Raw genomic sequence first — 21,749 nt, 5'->3', positions numbered from 1 at the left:
CAACTTTCTGAGGACCCTCCATGCTGTTTTCCAGAGTGGCTGCACCAGCTCGCGTTCCCACCAACAATGTAGGAGGGTTCTCCTTTCTCCGCATCCTTGCCAACACCCGTCGTTTCCTGACTGGTTAATTTTAGCCTTTCGGACTGGTGTGAGGTGGTATCTCACTGTGGTTTTGATTTGCATTTCCCTGATGGCAAGTCACGTTGAGTATTTTTTCGTGTGTCTATTGGCCATTTGGATGTCTTCTTTAGAGAAATGTCTATTCACATCTTCTGCCCATTTCTGGACTGAATTATTTGGTTTTGTGGTGTTGAGTTTGATAAGTTCTTTATAGATCTTGGATACTAGCCCTTTATCTGATAAGACACTTGCAAGTATCTTTTCTCATTCTGTGGGTTGCCTTTTAGTTTTATCAACTGTTTCTTTTGCTGTGCAACTATCTTGATGAAGTCCCAGTAGTTCATTTTTTGCTTTCATTTCCCTTGCCTTTGGAGACATGTCTAGTAAGAAGTTGTTGCTGCTGGGGTCAAAGAGGTTGCTGCCTATGTTCTCCTCTAGGATTTTGATGGATTCTTGTCTCACATTCAGGTCTTTCATTCATTTTGAGTTTATTTTTGTGTGCGGTGTGAGAAAATGGTCCAATTTCATTCTCCTACAAGATAGCCATCAACAGATGAGCGGATAAATATGTGAGATATAGATATACATGTGTGTCTCACAATGGAATATTACTAGCCCTTCAAAAACCATGAATTTTTGCCATTTGCAATGACGTGGATAGAACTAGAGGATATTATGTTAAGGGAAATAAGTCAGTCAGAGAAAAACAATGATATGATTTCACGCATATGTGGATTTTAAGAAACAAAGCAGAGGGACATAGGGGAAGGGAACAAAAAATAAAATAAGACAAAATCAGAGAGGGAGACAAACCATAAGAAACTCTTAACTCTAGGAAACAAACTGAGGGTTGCTGAGGGGAGGTGGGGGGGTTGGGTGATAGGCATTAAGGAGGTCACTTGATGTAATGAGCTTTGAGTGTTAAATGCAGCTGGTGAATCACTGTACCTCTGAAACTAATAAGACATTATATGTTAATTAATTGAATTTAAATTTTAAAAAATAAAAGAAATATAGCACACTGTGAGAAAACTATACAAATCCTAAGTGTGAACTCAATGAATTGTCATAAAATGAATAAATCTGTGTATCAAGGCACAGGTCAAGAAATAGAAAATTAGGGGCACCTGGGTGGCTCAGTGGGTTAAAGCCTCTGCCTTCGGCTCAGGTCATGTTCCCAGGGTCCTGAGATCGAGCCCCTCATTGGGCTCTCTGCTCAGCGGGGAGCCTGCTTCCCTCTCTCTCTGCCTGCCTCTCTGCCTACTTGTGATCTCTGTCTATGAAATAAATAAATAAAATCTTAAAAAAAAAAGAAATAGAACATTAGCAGCAGCCCAGAAATCCTTGTTTATGCTCCCTCCTACTTGTTCTCTCCTTCCTCCTCAAAGGGGACCACTGTCCTGATTTCTACAACAGATTTGTTTTGCCCATTTTTTAACTTTCAATAAATGGAATCAATAATAAAAATAAAATCAAAATAAATCTTTGCTCGAGATTTTGCTTGTGATACTCACCCATGTAGTTACTAGAGGGTAGAAGGGCTAAGACAACTGATACGAGCACATTGAGCTCCTGACGGGAAAGATGTGGTGAAGAGGGGGCCATGTGTCTGTGCCCAGCTTCTACAGGACCGTCCGGGAGGGAGAGAGGAAGCGAGAGCTCACCCAGAGGCTGAGTGTCAGGATCGCAAGAGCTATTTCCTCCTTGCTCAGATCCTCTCTTGAGAAGGAAGAGATCTAGAGAGGGTTGGGTCATGGTTGCAATTAATTCTTCACTGATTCACTCAAACATGTCCAGATCCTACTTCATGTCGGGCACAGTGCTGAGATACAAGGATAATTAAGGCACGGTCAGTTAGACAAACGAGTAAATTGGTCTACAAAATGGTGTGGGGAGGGCTTAGTATTCGCAAAGCATGCTAAAGAAACATCTTTAAGAATCATTGTGACTATTTCACCTTTTTTGCTCAAACATTAATGGCTCTGAGATAAGCACATGAGAATATGGCTTTTATCTCTTCCTTTGAAATTATATTTATTACTTTTTTTAAAAAACAGTTTATGTATTTATTTTAGCTAGAGAGAGAGAGAGAGAGAGAGAGAGTGTGTGTGTGTGTGTGTGTGTGTGTGTGTGTGTGTGAACGTGTGTGAGCAGTGGGAAAGCCAGAAGCAGAGGGAGAGAATCTTCAAGCAAACTGCCCCCAGAGCACGGAGCCCGATGTGGGGTTCGATCTCCCCACCCTAAGATCATGACCTGAGCCAAAATCAACAGTCAGACGCTTAACCAACTGAACCACCCAGGAGCTCCTTATATATATATTACTTTGATCTTTATCAGTTTCATCTCCTCAATTAGACTATAATCTTTTCGAGAATAGAAAAGGTATCTTCTGGTATCATAAAAAGAGCACAAAGTCGTGCAGCCAGAATAGTTACGTTTGGATCCTGACTCATATTCTTCATCTGGACAACTCACTGGGGAAATAAGTTAAATTCTTCATGCCTCGGTTCCTTTATCTATAAATGGAGATAGTACTATCCATCCTACCTGCCTCCCAGAATTGTAACAGCATCAAAGGGAATAATGGATAAAAAAGCTATACATTCTCATGATCAGTCCTCTAAGCCCCACGAACATACTACGTTGAGCAGAGTAGGTAATCAGTAAGTGTTGAGTTTTCGTTAAACTTCATCAGCAAAGACTGGTGGTTTCTAGAGCCTATGCCAGGGCGTAGATGAAGTTCTGTGTCCCTGTCCACCTCATGCCCAGAGAACTCAGAAGCTGGAGTCAGATATCGTGGTCATGACCCGGGAGTGACCGGCTTGTGCGGGATGGTGGACTGGGCCAGAACCATCTGGGCCAACTGTCCATTATCCAGGAATGCCACACATTTTGTTGGGGGTGGAACCTCTGTGATTGTCCATTTCAGCACTTCTCCTAACCCCTGTCTGTCTCCCTCCTATCTCTGGGCTTGGGTATCAGAAGGCTCTCACAGATGGGTAGAGTTAGGGGAAAGGGTGTGGGGAGCAGGGGTAAGCAGAGGGGGATGGTCATAGCCGTTTCCCTTCTTTGCTTACAGGGAACACAGCTTCACAAGACAGCTCAAACCCACTGACAGTGAATGGGGTCCTGGGGGAGTCGGTAACTCTTTCCCTGAAACTTCCTGTGCCTACGGATATTCAGTCCATCACCTGGCTTCACAATGGAAACTCCATCGCCTTCATATTGCCGAACGCTGATCCAGATTTTCACTTCTTGGTGACCGACCCAGAACGGAAAGATCGACTGCAGCTGATGGAGAACCACTCCCTACGACTCAGCAACCTGACCGCGGCAGACGCAGGACATTACTGCGCCCAGATGACCATTCAGATCTCTAGAGAGTTCTCCTGTTACACTCTGCAGGTCTTCAGTGAGTCAAAGCGTGGGGTTTAATTGTGTATGGACTGAAAGATACTACGGAGGTCAGATCCTATGTGACTGCAAGTGCGCACTGTAGCCTAGTGGTAAAGGGCATGGCTTTGTGGTCAGACTGAGGTCTGGCAGAAAAGCAGGCCCACCAGCTAGTGGCAGAGTGGAGGAAAGAAAAGTGGGTCTTGTAACTCCTGGCTTCAAATGCCATCACTCTCACTCACACTCTAAAATAGTTCCTCTTGACCAGCAAGTCTCTGCAAGTAGCAGAAGTGAAGTCGCTATGACTCTCTTACTTTGTGCATTACCTGTATCTCTAGTATATTCTTCACAACAGCTCCATGAGGCAGGTGCCACCCTTTCGCCTGAGGCCTCGAGTCAGCGCAAGCAACCTGCCTGCAGTCGTGGAGACAGTAAGGCCGGTCTAACACTGCAGAGTGATCAGTGTAGAGAACAGTGCTCTATAAAGATGAGCGGATAATAAGAAAGATATTTTCTATCAAGGTTATTTAACTTCTTTTTTTTTAAGATTTTTATTTATTTATTTGTCAGAGAGAGAAAGAGCAAAAGTGGTGGGAGCAGCAGGCAGAGGGAGAAGCAGGCAGAGGGAGCAGCAGGCAGAGGGAGAAGCAGACTCTCCACTTAGCAAGGAACCTGATGCGGGACTTGATCCCAGGACCCTTTGATCATGATCTGAGCTCAAGGGAGATGCTTAACCAACTGAACCAGTCAGGCATCTCAAGGTTATTTAGTTCCCCCAGATGGCTCATGTCCTCGACATAAAGTTATAGAAACTATGAGACAGCTTATGAATCAGATTGGGGTGGGGGAAAACCTCCTTTTGGCAATCAATGCTGTTCAGAGATGCCATGAATGACTTTAAGATAGTAACTTGGTGGGAATGTTGTACAGGAGATCCAAGCATTAAGTTGGCAACTTTAAAGGCCACCAAGATTCTATAATTCTTATATCCTCCAAAATCCATGGTATCTAAAATTCACCCAGAGTCCTTTGTGTTAAGACATGGAATCCAAAAAAAACACTTTAGTTAAAATCAAATTTCACCACAAATAGGTCACATGTGAACCTTTAGAATCCCCCAAATGGATTTACCATTTTAGATTGGTCAAAGTTGTGTCCCTAAAAGAACAGGATGCAGAACAGGTAAACATGATGGGAAAGAGAGATTGTCTAGAAAGGTCTGCAACAGGAATTCCAACCAAAGGTGCAAAATCACCCTGGGACAGTATACTAGTTTTTTGAGGCTGCCAAAACAAAACACCACAAATATGGTGGCTTAAAACAACAGAAATTTTATTCTCTCACAATTCCAGAGGCCTTCTGTGCAAAATCAAGGTGTGGGCAGGGCCACATTCCCTCTGGAGGCCCTAGAGAGCAATCCGTTCTTTGCTTCTTCCAGCTTCTGGGTGCTGTTGGCATTCCTTGGTGTCTGTTGTTCTGTGACAAAATCACAGCAGTCTCTGCATCCCCCTTTCCCTATGTGATCTCCTCTTCTGTCTCAAATATCTCTGTTTTCCACTGACAAGGACCCTTGCTATTGGATTAGGGCCCACCCAGATAATCCAGAATCATCTCCTCGTCTCACTTAATTACACCTGCAAAGACCCTTTTCCAAATAAGATTTTGGGGATTAGGACATGGGGATATCTTTGGCTGAGGGATGGGGAAGGGAGGTTGTCATCATTCAACCCACTACAAGCAGAATCACTCAGGGTGACCAGGACCATCAAGGCAGAGCTAGGACCCTAGAGAGAAGAGAGACATCCAGTCAAAAGTCTGAGAACAGACCCCATATCAGGCTCCATCATACTTGGTGAGACAAGGTTCTCCTGCCATTCTTCAGAAGACCAAGCATGACTTCCTCTGCAATAACCATACCCCCCACGTTCAAGGCCAATCCCTTCTCAGGGCCTTTTGGCATCAGCAGCGCCAGAGAACAGGGGTGGGTTCTAAATGGGGTGATCATAATAGGCTTCACCGAGTAAATAACATTTGAGCCAAGACCTGCTGGAGATGAGAGAGTGAGCCATGTAGATGTTTGAATGAAGAGCCATCTAGCATAGGCATTCCCTGTGCCCAGCAGGCTCAAAGAACACTGAGGAGGTCCAACACCAAGGAGCAGAGTGAGGGGAGAGTAATAGGAAACAAGATCACTAAAGAAATAGGGGCCACGTCTAGGAAGGCCCTGAGAACCATCACAAGGACTTTGGCTTCTACTCTGTGAGGCTGAGGACCATCAGAGTGTTTTGAAGAGCAGTAATATGATTTGACTTACTTGCTTAATGTATCCCTTTGACTGCCCCCTTAAGAAATAGGCTCCAGGGGACAGCAGTAGAAGCCAATTACCAATTAGGCCACTGTGACAAGCGAAGCAAGAGATGCCACTGCTTTGCTCCAGGGTGGTAACAGTGGTGGTGAGGAGAAGGGGCTGGACTCTGGATATATTTAGGAGGTAAAGCCACAAGGATGTCCTGATATGGTATCAGAGGAAGGGGTGATTCAGCTCCGGGGCTTTTGGCAACTGGAAAGGCGATTACCAACAAGGGTGCTGAAGGCTATGGACTGAGCAGGCTTGGGTGAGAAAAACAGGAATGCTTTTGAACACGCTGAGTTTGAGACACACATTATATTCAAGTGGAAATGTCACATGGGCAATTTTATATTCATTAAGTGGAAAAAGGTAACAAGATAAATTGAGGTCAGCTGTGGACGCAAGTTGAGGGAAATGTGGCATTCACGCCAAGTATTTGCCATTGCTGTGCTAGGCACCGTCTCAGTTAATCCTCATAATTCCCTAAGGAGTTGGTATTATTGCCCAGTTTTACAGATAAGGAAACTGAGGTGCGGAGAGATTGAAAATGTATCCGTGGTCATGTAACCAGTAAGCAACAAAGCCATGAATCTAACCTAGATCTTCCTAACTCCAAATCCAACACTTGCCATTACACAAAATCTCCTTTCTCTCGAAATATGTCCCACCTCCGGCTCCATTAACGAAGCTTAGAGCATCCTTCATTCTCTTCCTACCAGACGGGGTGGGGGGCGGCGGGTAATTAAGTTCTCCTCTGGGTCACCATTACCCTCTGACCAAGTCCATGTCGGTGGCCTTTCCTGTATGCGCCCATTTCCCCGTTGATTCACAGCTACTGACATCTTAATAGCCAATATTTTCTGGCCTCTGCTCTCAGAAATTTCCACAGCAGATGTTCTCTCACGTGTCTGAATGTATTTCTTGCTCCCAAGAGTTGCTCGCTCATTCAATTTCACTCCTTTCCCTGGTTTTTCAATCCTCAACATTTCCCTTTGTGACTTGCTGGCATTCCACACCAGAGTCTCTTTGCCATCGTGGGAGCCAGCTCCCGATACAATGAGGTCCGGGATTCCTGCAGATTTGTGAGAAATACAGTTCCTCAAGGACGTTAAGCTTTTATTTCCCATCCCAACTAGGGAAGGGAATTGTGACAGTTGAGGAAACAGGGCTCTTGAGTCTGGTCTCCTGGCTTCTGCCCTGGCTAAAGTAGAGTCGACCCTCAGCAGAATTCCCAAATGTCTTTACACGAGGCTATGTGCAAGGCTAGAAAGGACACCAGGAATAAACCGGGGCCCAGCAAGTAAATCAAGCAGCCCAAATCATCTAAGTAGTTGGTGGCTGCTCTGGTGTGTCTCTACCCACTTCTCCCTCTGGCTACTCTGTCCCATGCACATGCCCTTCATCATTCGGTCACCCCAGACCTTGGTGTCGTCAATTAAGTAATAGAAACCAACTTACTTACAGAGTACACAGACCATAGCAGGGAGAGTCGGGTGGAATGCAGAGTCATTCTGTGGTGGGAAGGATATTTTTCACAGAGGGCTGAACCAAGCCATTTGTTCTTAGTTCGGGTCTTCTCTCTGCCCGCAGGACGACTGAGGAACTTACAAACTGTCAGTCACGCTTGGCTGTCTGAGACTGGGACTTGTGAGATCCAGCTGACCTGCTTTGTGGAGAACTCAAAGGACACCTTCGTAAGGTGGCAGGTTGTAGGAAACACATCTATAAATGAAGCAAACCTCACTATCTCCTGGGACTCCAGGAATTCCGGTGAACAGGAGTTCACCTGCATAGCTGAGAATCCTGTCAGCAACGTATCCTCCTCTGTCTCCACTCAGAGACTCTGCGAAGGTAACAGTCTGTCTCAGGTGCCTCTGGGAGATTTGAACAGCTGTGGGTGTGGTGTGTCCCTCCTGCCCAAGGTGATTCCCCAAAACAGTGGCCCAGGGGGAGGCAGTCAAACACTGCTGGGAGAAGACAGACACTCCTGCCACTCTGTGCCTCTCCTTCCTCCCTTCCTCCCCCAACCCCACCTCCAGCTCACTCAGAGCTCGGGAGCAAAGTCCCTGGGGAGTCAGAACTGCTCCCCACTCTGGCTCTACCAGGCTCCTGTCCTGTCTGCCATAAGGACTCCCACTCTCAGAAAATCTACCCAGAGCCAGAGCCTAGCCAGCGCCCAAAAGGGGGCCTAAAAGAGGCTCAGCAGAGGCTCTGAGGAAAACACTCCCTGTGTCTCAAATGCAGCTTCGTTTTTCCTTTTTCAGGTGTTTTGAGTATGAAAAATCAGCCCGATACCACGTGGATTATAACTGTGGTTGTGGTTATTTTGATGTGCACAGCCATCACTGTGGGGTTATTTGTTTGGAGGAAAAAAGATTGTTTGTGGAGAAAAGGTAAAAGGAGGGAGGCTGGTCCACTGGGACAACCCCTGGGATGTGACCCAACACCTGCTAAGTTCCCAAGGGGGTGGGTCCTGCCGGAAAATGCCCAACCAAGCCTCAAGGTCCAGCTGCACTTCCCCTGCTGCCCACCTCCCCCACATCCTCTAGAGAGACACCTGTGGGCATGGGGTAGGGTGTGGGAGCCTCTCTCACTACACTCACAAATTTCAATTTACCTGATTTTATTTTTCAGGCATCTTTCATTTCTCTACTCCACAAACCCAGAGTCCTGGTGAGCTTGCAGAATCTTAGCTCCCAATCATAGAACAGATAGGGAGAGCCTAATGGAGGAGGAAAAGGGCTAGTCAGAGGGCTGGAAATGAGAGAGGATGGAGTCGGAATGTCTTTATTGAGATGGACCAGATGGTGCAAAAGGAGATGACCCGTAAATATGCATGTCTCTCCCCTCTGGGGCCTAGAGGACCCCTTACAAGCATGCAAACCAGTGACTCAGTCAGTTTCTTGGAATGGGATTAGGGTCATTTCCCGCCCTGCTAATGAGAAACCAGGTGCCAGTGAAATGTTCATGGCCTGTCCATTATCAACCAACAAGTCCAGGGCAGGGACAAGGTTAGAACATCAAAGGTCCAAAGACAAACTGCTAGACCCATCAGTCTTTCAGCCAAGGTTTGAACACTGAGTAGACACAGTCCAAGAAGAAAGTATGATAGAGGACAGGGACACAGGTTCTGGCTTCAGATCGGCTGTGAGTCTCATTTCCTGGCTGAGAGACATATGACATTGTGTGTAGAGGACAAACATGAGGTTCAGAGTCGGAAGGCAGGCATCACTTCCTGTTTGACTTTGTACCAAGTTAATTGAACTTTCTGAGCCTCCAGTTTCTATAATATAATATGATATGATATGATATGATATAATATAATATAATATAAATAAGATAATATAATACAGTCCTCTAGAGTATAATCCTCTAGAGTATAATCACTTACAATATAATCTGAGAAGTTTAACAATATTATATATGTGACCTTATCTGGCTCCATTAACCTTGTCAAGGAGGTTCTCTAGCCCTTGTATAGGCAGTGTTGTTTGGTCCAGGAGCTCCCTAGCCCAGTGCAAACCCAGAGGTAGACTCTGAAGCTTTAGGGTACCTCTAGACCACATTCCTCTAAGAGATAAGATCAGAAATAGAACACATGGCTTAGAAGGTTCTGGTTCAACCCAGAACTTCAAAGACTGTCAAAATGAATGAACCCTAAGGAAGGGCATTGCCTTGAACAACTGCCTCTTTAGAGCCAAAAAGTGCCCTGGTGTAGGCAAAGGTCCCAGGAGAGCAGGACACTGACTGCACCTTCCTGTGTTAACAGCAGAGACCATAAGGAACATAGATTATGTCTCCGTCTCTCCAGGGAATACCGTGTATGCTCATGTCACACATCCAAACAGGGTGAGTCTTTTCAGCTTTATACTCCATCATTGACATGATTTTTATAGCCTTTATTCACAAACTTGTCACCACAATCATCTGACTAATCCAATGACGCACACCGTGGAGGAGAGGACAGGCAGTGGCAGGAACTATGGCATTGTATGTGGGACCTAGCTAGCCCCCAGGGCTCAAGCCCCATGGTGTGTTTGCTCATACCCTTCTTTACATGGTCCTCTAACTGCGTGATGCATCAGTAAGTCTTGTCCCTTTTCAGCTTAATTACAAGCTACCTGAAGTGAAAATTACGTCTTCCTCTCTCTTCCCTGAGCACAACGCACAGTAAATACTTGCTGAATGGCTCAGAGTTCACTTAAGTCTGAGAGTTTCCAGAGCAGACAATTCGGTCGCAGGGGATTTCTCACCCTGGATGCAGTGGAAATAGGGGAACTCAGAAGCAGTCTCTCAAGAGGGGAAGTGGGGCAAGGATCTGCAACAGTAGACGGTAAAGGCATGAGCAGCCTTCAACCCTCTCCCTGCCCCCCTGCAACATAACAGATGGCCTTGGCCGGCCACCAGGAACTCTTCTGCCGCACATCAGCAATTTCCCCGCCCCCCAAGTGAAGCACCTGCAGGTGAACATTTCTGAATAATATCATGCGTCTTCTGGAAAGTAAGCCAAGATACCTCAGCCTTTGCCAACTCATGGGAGCAATGGTCCCAGCTAGAAATCTTAGATTCCCCCAAGTGAGTGTCAAATGTCATGCAGCCCCTCACGGTTACCTGCAAGGTAGGCCCCTTGAAGACAGGTAACAAGAGGGGTACTCTCGCTTATTCAAACGTTCCTTTCAAGGTCATCCTGAAGACAAGATGAATCGCCCTCAACAAACCAATACGTGAATCTCCAGCAAATTTTCTAACTTCTTCTTTAGCAGTAATTATACTTCGGAGTGTCCCAGAGGTTTTAATAAATACCCTAAATATTCCTTAATTAGTTTGAAACGTCGAAACGTGGGAGCACAGGCACTTCTGCTGTTATGGCTGTATTCGTATTCCAAGCAGAACCATTCTTCGGACTGGGGGTTCCCCCTACTTTTCCATTCCCTGGGCTTGAGGAGAACCCAACAGCATGAGGACAAGGCAGTTCGAGTCAAGGGACAGACTAGGGCAGGCAATACCACCAGTTGTAGCGAGCAAAGATCTAAGACAAAAGTCCCAGTACTTTTGTACGCTTCAGCTATAGAATCAGCTCTTAAAATGGAAGAAGGAGAGCAGAGTCGGGGGCAGGAAAGAATCCTTCCTTTTCTTCACACCACCTGCCAACAAGGTCACCCTTCTGTGCCTTTCTGGCTCTTGAGCCACTGGTCTGCTGGGCTGTTGTGCTTCTGTGTGGGCCTCAGGGAGTGTCAGTAAACTTCTCAGGTTGGAGAGCTTGTGGTGTTTGGTCTCCAGCTCCTCTGGCCACACAGTCTCTAGCCTTTTCCTCCTGAAGAACTTTGACATCATGCCTCTCTATCGCATTGTCTTCCCCCGGAATGCGTCTGTGCATGAATATCTCCTCGTCTGTGTGAGACAAATGTGTGTGGTTATTTTTTGCAGCAAATAAATAGCCCAACACCTGTGAAAAGCAGTGATTTCTCCACCATTTACTCCACAGTTCATCAGTCCAAAGAGGTAAGCCCATGATTGTCCCCTGTTCTGACATCTTACCTCTTTCCCAGACTTGTAAGTTTACAGATAAAATACAAGTAAAGGGGTCATTCTATAGATGCAGGAATACCAGCAGGGTATAGAAAGCCTCAGGACATCACCAAAACATATCCAAGAAGTTATCTTGTATTTCAGGATCTCCACCCATAAGTAGGTTTTCAACATACCTGAATTTAATGAGATTTTTTAAATTCAGTTTTTAATTTAGCTTTGCCTTAGCTATCAATATCCTTATCTGCCAGTTAGTGTTCTCCAGACCTTCTCTACAGCCATGAGAGGTAGCCTGGGAGGCTCTCGTCTCTACTAACCTACTTCATTTCCCTTTTTTCCATTAGAGTAAACCTATTTCTTCCAGGACAACTGCCCTCAACAATGTCATTTAAGTTGCTGAGAGGTCTCAAAAGGAACTCGGCTTCTTCTCAAACTCAGAGTGATACAGCTTCTCCTGATCCCATCGGGGAGAACACAGCTTGGTTTCTGCCTGGCAACAGAATTCGAATATTTAGGATTATCCCTTCCAGTTCCTCGGACTAGAACCTGCTCAAGTATGTCAAACGTCTTAGGAATAACGTCATTTCCAGCATGTGATCCAAATAACATGTTCTAATCTGCTCCAGGCCAAAACATGCTTCTGTGAACAAGCCTGGACATTGACTTTCTCTTCGGCAACTGACAGAGTTGTGTTTGACAGAGAGTTATAATTCAGAGAACAACCTCTCCTCCCCTTTTAGAAAGCTGGATTGTGATTCACTGGGAGGGAGTACAGTGGAATTGTTATGTATGTTCTCTGGAATTGGCTGGGCCTATTTCCAAATCCTCACATGTGATTTATAGACATACCTCCTGGGACATATTCTGCAAACTCTTGAGCTCTGGTCTCCTAGACTGAAAAATGGGGATCAGCCTGTTACTCAAACCAGGAACCAGAGTTAGTCTTGACTTCAGCTGTTCCATCACCAGGCCCAAATATGTATTGTAGACCAACCCAGTTCTCTCCAAACCTTATCCACCACCCTGTATTAACCCATGATCATCTCCAACATGGAATGTGACAGTAAGCTCTGAACAAATTTCCCCAATTTTTCTGATCCATTCTCTACAAGACAGCTGATCCATTCTCTACAAGACAGCTGGAGAAATATTTCTAATATAAACCAGATCCTTCACTTGTCTGCTTAAAATTGGCCTTGCAAGGCTTCCCAGGCACTCAGAAAGAAACGGAGTCTCCATAACTCTGGATGGCGTGGCCCACCTGCAGCCTCAGCCATCATGCCTCCCTCCCGCCCCTCTCTGATTTGGCTTCTCTGATTCTCTTTCAGCCCCTCCATCAGAGGAGAGAGTTTCCTCACATCTGCCTCAAGACCCTTTCTGCCTGCCTCCTTACTCTACAGATCTCAATACATACATGTTACCCTCCAAGAAAGACCTTCAGGCCACTGGACCTACCCCTAACCCCTGTTATGCTGCCACGCCTTTTGTGTCATTTATCATATGCCATTAAATATTTATTTTTATTTAATGACCATTTCTCCTACTCTACTGTACCCTCTCCAGGAAAGGGACCATGACAATTTTATCTCTGTATCCAGAGCCTCTGGCACATAGAAAATGTTCAACAGATACTTTTTCATAAATAAATGAATGTGTGGTGGAGTTTTGTGAGAATTAAAGACGAGCCACCTGCAGCCCCCTGTGTTGGGGCTGAGCGCACCAAAGAGCGCCATGAGTGTGAGTATTTTTTCTGCTGTTGTTTCCGTTATGAAACTGCATCCCTCCTGAGCTGACAGAATCTTCTCGCAAACCCCCAGCACAAGAGAAGAGGAAGGATACATCCCCCGTGTCCTGGTTCCATATCATTTCCTACCTTTTTCCTCTGATCAGATTTTAAAATTTCATTCTTTCATCTCTAGGGAAGAATTTTCTAATTTTTTGTGTGAGTTTGAAATTTTTTTTTTAGATTTTATTTATTTATTTGACATAGAGAGAGAGAGCATAAGCAGGGGCAGTGGGAGAGGGAGAAGCAGGCTCCCCGCTGAGCAGGGAGTCTGATGTGGAGCTGGATCCCGGGACCCTGGGATCATGAACTGAGCTGAAGGCAGATGCCCGACAACTGAGCCACCCAGGCACCCCAAGTTTGAGATCTTTAAACAAATTATTTTTCAACACATTATTGAGGTAGGATTGACATACAAAAAGCTGTCCATACTTAATGCACTCAACCTAATGAGTTTGGAGATAAGAATACAGTCGTGAAACCATGACCACAACTGGTACAATAAACATATCTGGCACCACAAGAAGTTTCCTCTAATCTCTTTAATTTTTCGTTTTTTATGTGATAAGAACACTTAACATAAGACCTATCCTATTAGCAAATTTTTAGGTATACAATACGATATTGTTAATTATAGGCTCTGTGAGGCACAGTGCCTCTCTGGGACTTATTCCTCATGCAGGACTGAAGTTGCACACCCTTTCTCCCTACTCTGCAGAACCAGGCTAAGGGCTGAGTCACCGGTCCATCTTCCCCGGAGCAGTACTCAGCATCCCAGGATAATGGGTACAAGCGCCATTATTCTCCCTCCCTGCTGAAGGAGCAGTCGGGGGGAGGGGAGGGTGTGCTTTCTCCCAATCCTGCAGAGCCAACCAGCTGCTGACGTCCGTGCCCGCCGCTGCAAGCTGGGTGCTGTTTGTAGGGCCACGCATGGTGGGGGCGGGCGTGCCCAGTGGGGTGGCATCTGCAAGGGCCGACACAGGCCAGCTGCTGGGCTTCACCAGTGGGCCAGCTGACGGGCAGGGCCCATGGGCTGGCTTTGGAGATTCACATGTCAGTCGCCATGAGCCCCATCCCCTTTCCTTTGTTCTTAACCGCCCCTCCATGAGGCAGAAATGCAAATTCCCTAAGCATTCTGGGAACAGAAGCAAACCTCTCAGGCCCGTTTGGAAAGGCTGGGGAAATTGGCACACTCGCTTCACTTTCTGTGCCTCCTGTGGGAGGAACCACAGACTGAGGGAGTCTCTCCAAGCACTGGGCTGTGCCAGCCTGGGGACTGGCGGATGTCCGTAAAGTGAGACTGTTCTCACCCTTTGCAATGTGGCTGTTCTCCGATCTTGGGTTCCACTGGCTCCTAGGACCTCTCAAGGACACCCTGGAACTCTAGTAAAAGTGTATTTGTCTATGAATGGCTGTTCCGTCCGTATTCCTGTTGGAGGGCAAGGCTGGGGCCTTCTTATCCCACCATCTAGCTGCCGTGACTCTGATACGTCTTTCCTTGGTGTGTCTTTTTCTGATCACAAAAATAAATACATGCTCATCATAAATAATTCAAACATTCCACAAGCAAAAATCCCCTACAATCCCCAAGATAACTACCACAAATGGTTTCCTATTAAAGAACTTTTTTTTTTTTTACCAGAATGAAATATTTTTTAGATTTCTTTTTTTTTTTTTGCTTAAGAATCTCTCAAGGGGCCTGTGGCTGTCTCAGTAGGTGGAGCCTGTGACTCCTGATCTCAGGGTTATGGCTTCAAGCCCCATGTTGGGTGTGGAGAGGACTTAAAATTTTTCTTAAATCTTTCTTTTTTATAGAGTTGTTACTTATTTATTTTAGAGAGAGATAGTGTGTGAGCCGGGGAGGAGCCGAGGGAGAGGGAGGGGGAGACAATTTCCAGCAGACTACTTGCTGAGCACTGAGCCCGGGCAAGGCTCAATTCCCAGACTCCAAGAGATCATGACTTGAGGCAAAACCAAGAATCAGTCGTTTAACTGACTGACCCATGCAGGTGCCCCAACATTTTTTAAAACTGTTAAAAAAAAAAAAAAAGAATATCTCTTAAACAACATCCCAATGTTACATTTGTTTTTGCTTTTGATGAATTTTTATCAGTTTTATCCACAAATAGTTTAAAGTTAAATAGTGCTTTAAAATGTGTATAACAAGGGGGCTTCTTGGTAGCTCAGTTGGTTAAGTGTCTGCCTTCAGCTTGAGTCATGATCCCAGAGTCCTGGGATCGAGCCCCTCATGGGGATCCCTGATCAGTGAGGAGTCTGCTTGCCCCCTCCTCTTGCCCCTCGTGGGCATGCTCGCTCTCAAATAAATAGTATCTCTAAAAAAAAATAAAATGTATATAACAACTAACTACAGTCTTTTGTTTCATACTAGCCTCTCCCATACACACCACCTGTTGTCTAGTGATTTCTTACCTGTTTACATTCATTTTAAACTCCATCCTCCTCATATGAAGACATCTCAGTTTTGGCCAAATACATATTCAAATGCTTTCATCATTACGACCATGAAAAATATTGTTGGTTACTGAGCCAAGAAGTAACGATGATTACATTTCTCCTCTTGCACAGTTCTTAGTTTTTCTTGGAGTTAATTGTCTCATTGTCCTCTTTGCTCTGTTTTCATGAAACATCTATATTCCCATGTCCTCCGTTAGTGGTTCTCAATATAATTCTCCACCTAGTTAAATCTGTTAAATAATTTATTAGTTTTATGTTCCTCTAGAGGCATCCCTACCGGAGCTTCCGACCTCCTACTCCAGCCTGAGCTGGGGTATTTTCTATGCCTGATGCACAGCCATTGTCTTGGGAACTCCCTTTGCTATCACCTTTATCAAAACTTTCATATGTCTCCTCTGTGAGATATTCCAACTTTTGTATCTATGATTTCCTTTATTTATTTCTGAATCATTTAAATAGCTATAGTAATGGTGTATTGTTTTGTGATTTTTAAATGAATAAAATTCTCCTTAAAATTTAAATCTATTTTTAAAGTAAATGCAAAATTTTAAACAGGCCAGGACTGTTGGGGAGAGCCCATGTGATGGAAACTATGTGATGGAGACCAGCTCTTAAGGTTCAGTGGAAAAGATTCAGTGGGAAAGGGTGAAGCGGCTGCAAACAAGAGAGAGCCAAACAAAATTCATCAAAGTTAAATTAATCTCACATACTAGCCATCAACTATATGATCAGTCAGTGGAATAGGAGAGGACTGAGAAAATTTGATCAGGAAGAAGGAAGAACTTCTAGGAACAGAGTCATGGAGACATCAAGGAAAGAGAAGTTTACTGCCATGCCCTGCAAGATGGCGACAAGCTCAGAGGAAATCTCTTTGGGTAAAAGTGTGCTTTCTAAACTGAGGGGATCAATCAACAAAAAGGAAGACTTCTGAAGGCAGAGGGGAAGAAGGAATAATCTGTGAAATCACAGCAGGCAGAGAAATGTTTTCAACATCTAGGATGCCAAAAACCAGGCAGAGAATTGGAGATCAAGTCCTGGAAGGGATGCTAATCTATCTAGAGCAGGAAATCTACAAGAACCCACCCTGAGGCTGGACAGCCCTGGACAGGATCACTACTGAAATGGGAACTAGAAATGTGTCCATGAATACCTAAGAAGTGAGTGAGAAAAAAGTTTTAAGAAAAACTAAGCTAACATTTCACCACAGACCAGGTAATGAAATATAGACTTCTTAATTTTTACATTTCCTTAAACCTTTAAACATCTTCCATATTTATAATCAGTGTCATACTCTCTTCTGTTGGCTTCGGTGAAACCACATTGTCCCGTATTTTCCTCCTTCTTTACCAGCTGCTTCTCAGTTTTCTTCTGAACCTCTTTCTCCTCTGCAGGACCAGTAAAGACTGGACCTAAGCTTCAAACCTGGGCCCCTTTCACTTCTCCCTCTCCATGTTCTTACATGATGTCAACCATTTCCATTGCCTTAATATGGTTTATATGCTAATGGTTCCCAAATTTAAATCTTTAGCCTGTCCTGCTGGCTTACATCACTAACTGCCTTCTTGGCATCTCCACCTAGATATCTAACACACATATCAAATTTAGGATGCCAAAAAAGGAGAAAAAAAAAAAACCTTTAGATTTCCCCCTCCAAGGCTCTTCTTCTACTACTCTTTCCCATATCAATAAATGGAACCATTGTTAATGAGAAACCTCCTTTACAGGCCTGAAGACCACCCAACGCTCACCATATAATTAATCATTTTTTCCCTTTCTTGTGGGAAACAAAAGGAGTTAGCCAACTGGAAGTAATCTATTGTTATGAAGGTAAACACATTAAGACCTGGATGCCCCATTCCTAAGACATAGAAAATGCATTTTGTAGCCAGGCAAGAAAAAATTCAATGCCTACAAAATTCCTGTAAAGCAAAAGCAAAAACCTTGCTTTGTCCAGAAAATAAGCTTGTTCTTCAATGGTTTCCTTGCAGAATGGAGGAAACTGCACCACCATTAACTGCTTGGATTGAGGGAAGAAGACTGTGGTTGGCTGTTCTGGGAGAATCATGAAAGAGAAGTCCTGTCCCCTTTTAAGCAGCCCAGTCACAACCACTGGCAGTCCCAAACCTTTGGCATGACCTGCAAGACCCCTACTTACATCTCCACTCCTTCCACAGCACCCAGCCACGTTTTCATTTCACTCCTGGAAGAGTGCAAAATCTGCTTCTGTGCCTTTGCGTATTCAGTTCCCTCTGTGATAGGTTCTATACATGTGCACACACACCCCCCACACACAGGCCAGCCAGCTCCTGGTCGTCCCTCAGGACTCAGCTTCTATATCGTTTCTCCAGAGAAGCCTTCCCTGACAAATTGACCCTCACTATTCCTGTACTGTGGTTGCATAGCTCCCTGTGTTTCTCCAAACACTTACACAAATTGTAATTTAATAAGCATTTATGTAATTTTATGTCTGATATGTCTAACATATTGCATTCTGAGTTTCAAGAGAATCGTGACTGTGTCCCCAGAACCTCACATGGTACCTAGTCTATCAAGTAGACATTCAATACCTATGGGTTGAATAAAGGAGCAAACAATAGGTCGGAAGTAATTTGGTAGATGGGGAATTTAAAGACTGGAGGAAGGACGAGGGTACAGAATGAGTGACATTAAGATTGTTAAAATACAATCAGTGTATGTGAATGCTGGGAACACAAGAGGGGATTCCTGGTAAAAGGAAAGACAGTTCTTCAGTGGAATCACACCAGGATGGCAAACCCCAAACTGTCTCATCACAATGGCCTCTGGAATCTGAAATACGAAATTACCCCTCTTCCTTACATTCCCCCTATACTCACTGGTGTTTCCTCCCTCCTTCACTCATTTGAAGTCATCCAGACCTTTAGTCCCTATCTGAATAGCTTTCACTGCCCGTCCACACATCAATACAGTCATTATTAACACTCTGTGCTCTCTTCCTTCGCTTTCCATTTTGCTGAGCCAGCATCCAATCCAAACGATGGCCCCTGCCCCATCCTGATTTTCCAGTGCTACTTACGACATCCATAGGAGAAAGCCAAGGAGCCATGCAACACACCACAAGTCCACACAATTTCTCTCTGGACCTTTGCTAATCCAAACCCCCTCCCCCTTTCTATATTTTCAGTAATCACCTATACAGTGGTTCTCAGCCCTTGACTGCTTATCCGAACCACAAGAGGAGCTTGTAAACCCACCAACGTAGGATCTGACATCCAAAGATACTGATCTAATTATTCTAGGCTGGGACTCGGGCACAGCCTTTCTGAACTCCCTCGGTGACTCCAGTCTACGTACTGACAGAAACATTCTTTTGCAAATGTAGACTACACGGTGTGGTCTTTGAGAGGAGACTGATCTTGGTGAGGTAATGTGTTGATCTTCAGGTACTTTAATAGAACATCGATGGCATGCTTGTAGACTCGAGAGACCAAGCTGGAGGCGAAGCTTCCCTAGCTCTTCCCCATTCCTATCCACAGGCTGCTGCCCACCTGCTGCCTCCCTCAGAGTCAGCACATAAGTTCGGAGGAGAAAACAATCAGAGTCAGTGAACGGCTGAGAAAAGGGGTTTGGGATCGATGATGGAGGTGTTGTGGGGGTGGAGAGTCAGTAATGAAGTGAGGAATGAGGAAAGTATTCCGTTGGCATACTTCCTTAAGTCCTAAACCAGAAATCACAAACTGGCAGCTGAAGATGAAGAGCCTATCTAGAGATACTTGGCCCCACAGTGCTTTAATTTTGTTGTTATTATTACCCTGTGCTCACCACAAGTGTAGCTGCCATCTGTCACAGACGACACTATTACAACACCATTGACTATCTTCCTATGCTGTGCCTTCATCCCCATGACTTATTCATTCCGTAACTGGAGGCCTAGATCTCCCACTCCCCTTCACCTTAATTTTTTATAGAGTAACAAGAAAAATTGAGACAATTTACCTCAAGATACTCACTTCTCACTTTTCTTTAAAAATGTTTTCCAGATCCCTGACTATACTGGGAGCACATTTCTACAGGGCAGCAATATCTGGTGCTAAGGGACATTTGTCCTATTCTAAATGGGGCTCACACTCCACACTTCATCCCTGGCCTGGCCTGCCCACCTCACTGATTTATTTGATATGCCTGATATCTATAAAGATTTAAGCTTCCAACCTCTAGATAAAGCCATGAAGGTTTGCCCCACTCCATACTGGTCCAAGAAGCAAATTAGCAAGTCAGGCAAAAGGCCTGACCTCCCTTCCTCACTCCCATCTACCCCCAAACCAATAGTTGGATCCTGTGCGACTTTAGAACATTTCTCCAAAGCTTTTAGTCAAGAACCACTGAGCCTCCATCCGGGTCCAATGTATATGTTTCTAGGAGGAAGATGGCCACTGATGGAGGCAGAACAGAGAAGGTAACCCTGCTCCAGAGTCTCAAGGCAGACCTTTCATGCTGAATTTCACTGTGATGACAATGAGCTGACAAATGACTTCTCAACTTGAGACAGGGGAAGTCTCAACTCCTGATTCTCCTCTTCCCAGATGTTACCTAAAGACACTTTCTGTGGGAAAGAAGGAAGAGGCCATCGTCATTGACCTCTGCCAGACCACTAAAATGAATGACTCGGGTCCCCAGTTTTCACTTCTTCGTACCTAGTCGTACCACTCTTCTAAAGCTTCCTTCTTAAAAGCATCAATATGCTGGTGCCTTCTGGGGCATTTGACATTACAGAGTCCTCTCCACTCCAAAAGTTTCGCACCTTTTATTTCTCAGTACGTTGTGCCAGCCTAGCCCTCTCCCCTCTCTTTCTGGTCCTTCTTCCCTTTCCTTGGTTTGGCTTCTCTTATGATCCTTGTCTCATAAATAGATTTGTTTTGCATGATTCTGCTGACTGGACACTTCCTGGATGTCCCATAATCACCTTAAGCTCTGCTTTTCTCTCTCCTTTTACTCATTTCCATGGACTATATATCATTAATACTTCTAGTGACTCAAAGGAGAAACTCCCTACTAAACCCCCTCTTGGGATCTGATAACAATCCAAGTCATAGGGTGAGTTCCCAGCAATTTAAGACAAAGGGAAAGGTAACTTAAGTTTTTAACTTCTTACAATAGAGATTTTCAAGAGAGGAAGGGACAGGAGCCTGCTTATGACAGAGGGCAGGGCGTGCAGTTTGAAGAGACGTAGTGTTACAGGCTTATATTTAGAAAACAAAATGCACCTCTTCGACAGCTAATCCCATGAATAACTGCATTTATTAAGCAGTTGTCATTTGGCTATTCATTAATTTGGTAAGCTAGGTACTAGGTATTAACATTTAACAAGATAGACATGGCCTCAGTCCTCGGGAATCATGGGGATATCGGACACTGTACAAATATGCAACAGATCTAGGTGGGTAAACACAAATAAATACAAAACGACCTCTGTGGTAAGTGCTGTATGAGTCCTTCAGAGGTACAGGCAATGTTGAACCTGCCGGACTTTATGACCTCAGGGCTTTAGACTTGCCACTCTCAGTGCATGTCTCTCTCCCCAGACCCTTGTGTGGCCAGCTTCTTCTCACCAATCATACCAAAGAGGATTTCTCTGATTTTCCTACCTAAAATTTCTCCCAGCCTCCTGTCCCCACTCATTCTGTCCTGTACCCTTTGTTTTCTCATAGCACAAATCACTATTGGAAAATACATTATTTATTTCTATACAGGTTTCTTGCCTAGCTCCCCAACTAGAGTCTAAGTTCAGTGATGGTATGGATTTTGTCCTTTTTCTTCACTGTACTCTTAGCACTCAAAATAGTGTGTGAGACAAGGGGTGCCTGAGTGGCTCAGTCATTGAGCATCTGCCCTCAGCTCAGGTCAAGATCCTAGGGCCTTGGGATTGAGCCCCGCATTGGGGGCTCCCTACTCAGTGGGAAGCCTGTTTCTACCTCTCCCACTCTTCCTGCTTGTGTTCCCTCTCTCACTGTGGCTCTGTCTGTCAAATAAATAAATAAAATCTTCTTTAAAAATAGTGCGTGAGAAGAAATAGATACTCTAAACTTTTGGTAAACTGATGAAAGAACAATTATAGAATAA

At 44.7% G+C, this 21,749-nt stretch overlaps 1 protein-coding gene across 5 annotated transcripts in view; it reads left to right on the top strand.

Annotated features, from left to right (window-relative positions):
• Positions 1 to 13,384, top strand: part of SLAMF6 (SLAM family member 6) — a 32,990-nt gene extending 19,606 nt beyond the window's left edge. The window contains exons 2-9 of one of the 5 annotated variants that reach the window (XR_006815468.1): positions 3,200 to 3,532; positions 7,454 to 7,714; positions 8,128 to 8,256; positions 8,498 to 8,536; positions 9,633 to 9,712; positions 11,291 to 11,365; positions 11,737 to 11,946; positions 12,721 to 12,854. Coding sequence is in view for 4 of the 5 variants with exons in the window: in XM_045982045.1 (XP_045838001.1) it covers positions 3,200 to 3,532; positions 7,454 to 7,714; positions 8,128 to 8,256; positions 8,498 to 8,536; positions 9,633 to 9,712; positions 12,721 to 12,969 (1,091 nt within the window). In the remaining variant the exon portion in view is untranslated. Of the gene's footprint in view, positions 1 to 3,199; positions 3,533 to 7,453; positions 7,715 to 8,127; positions 8,257 to 8,497; positions 8,537 to 9,632; positions 9,713 to 11,290; positions 11,366 to 11,736 lie in introns of all 5 variants that reach the window. The other 4 variants (XM_045982047.1, XM_045982045.1, XM_045982048.1 and 1 more) reach the window with 4 other exon arrangements.
• Positions 13,385 to 21,749: the final 8,365 nt, after the last annotated feature.

This window comes from Meles meles, chromosome 17, assembly GCF_922984935.1.
Source record: "Meles meles chromosome 17, mMelMel3.1 paternal haplotype, whole genome shotgun sequence".
Classification (NCBI taxonomy): Eukaryota; Metazoa; Chordata; class Mammalia; order Carnivora; family Mustelidae; genus Meles; species Meles meles.
This window is presented reverse-complemented; position numbering and strand designations above follow the sequence as displayed.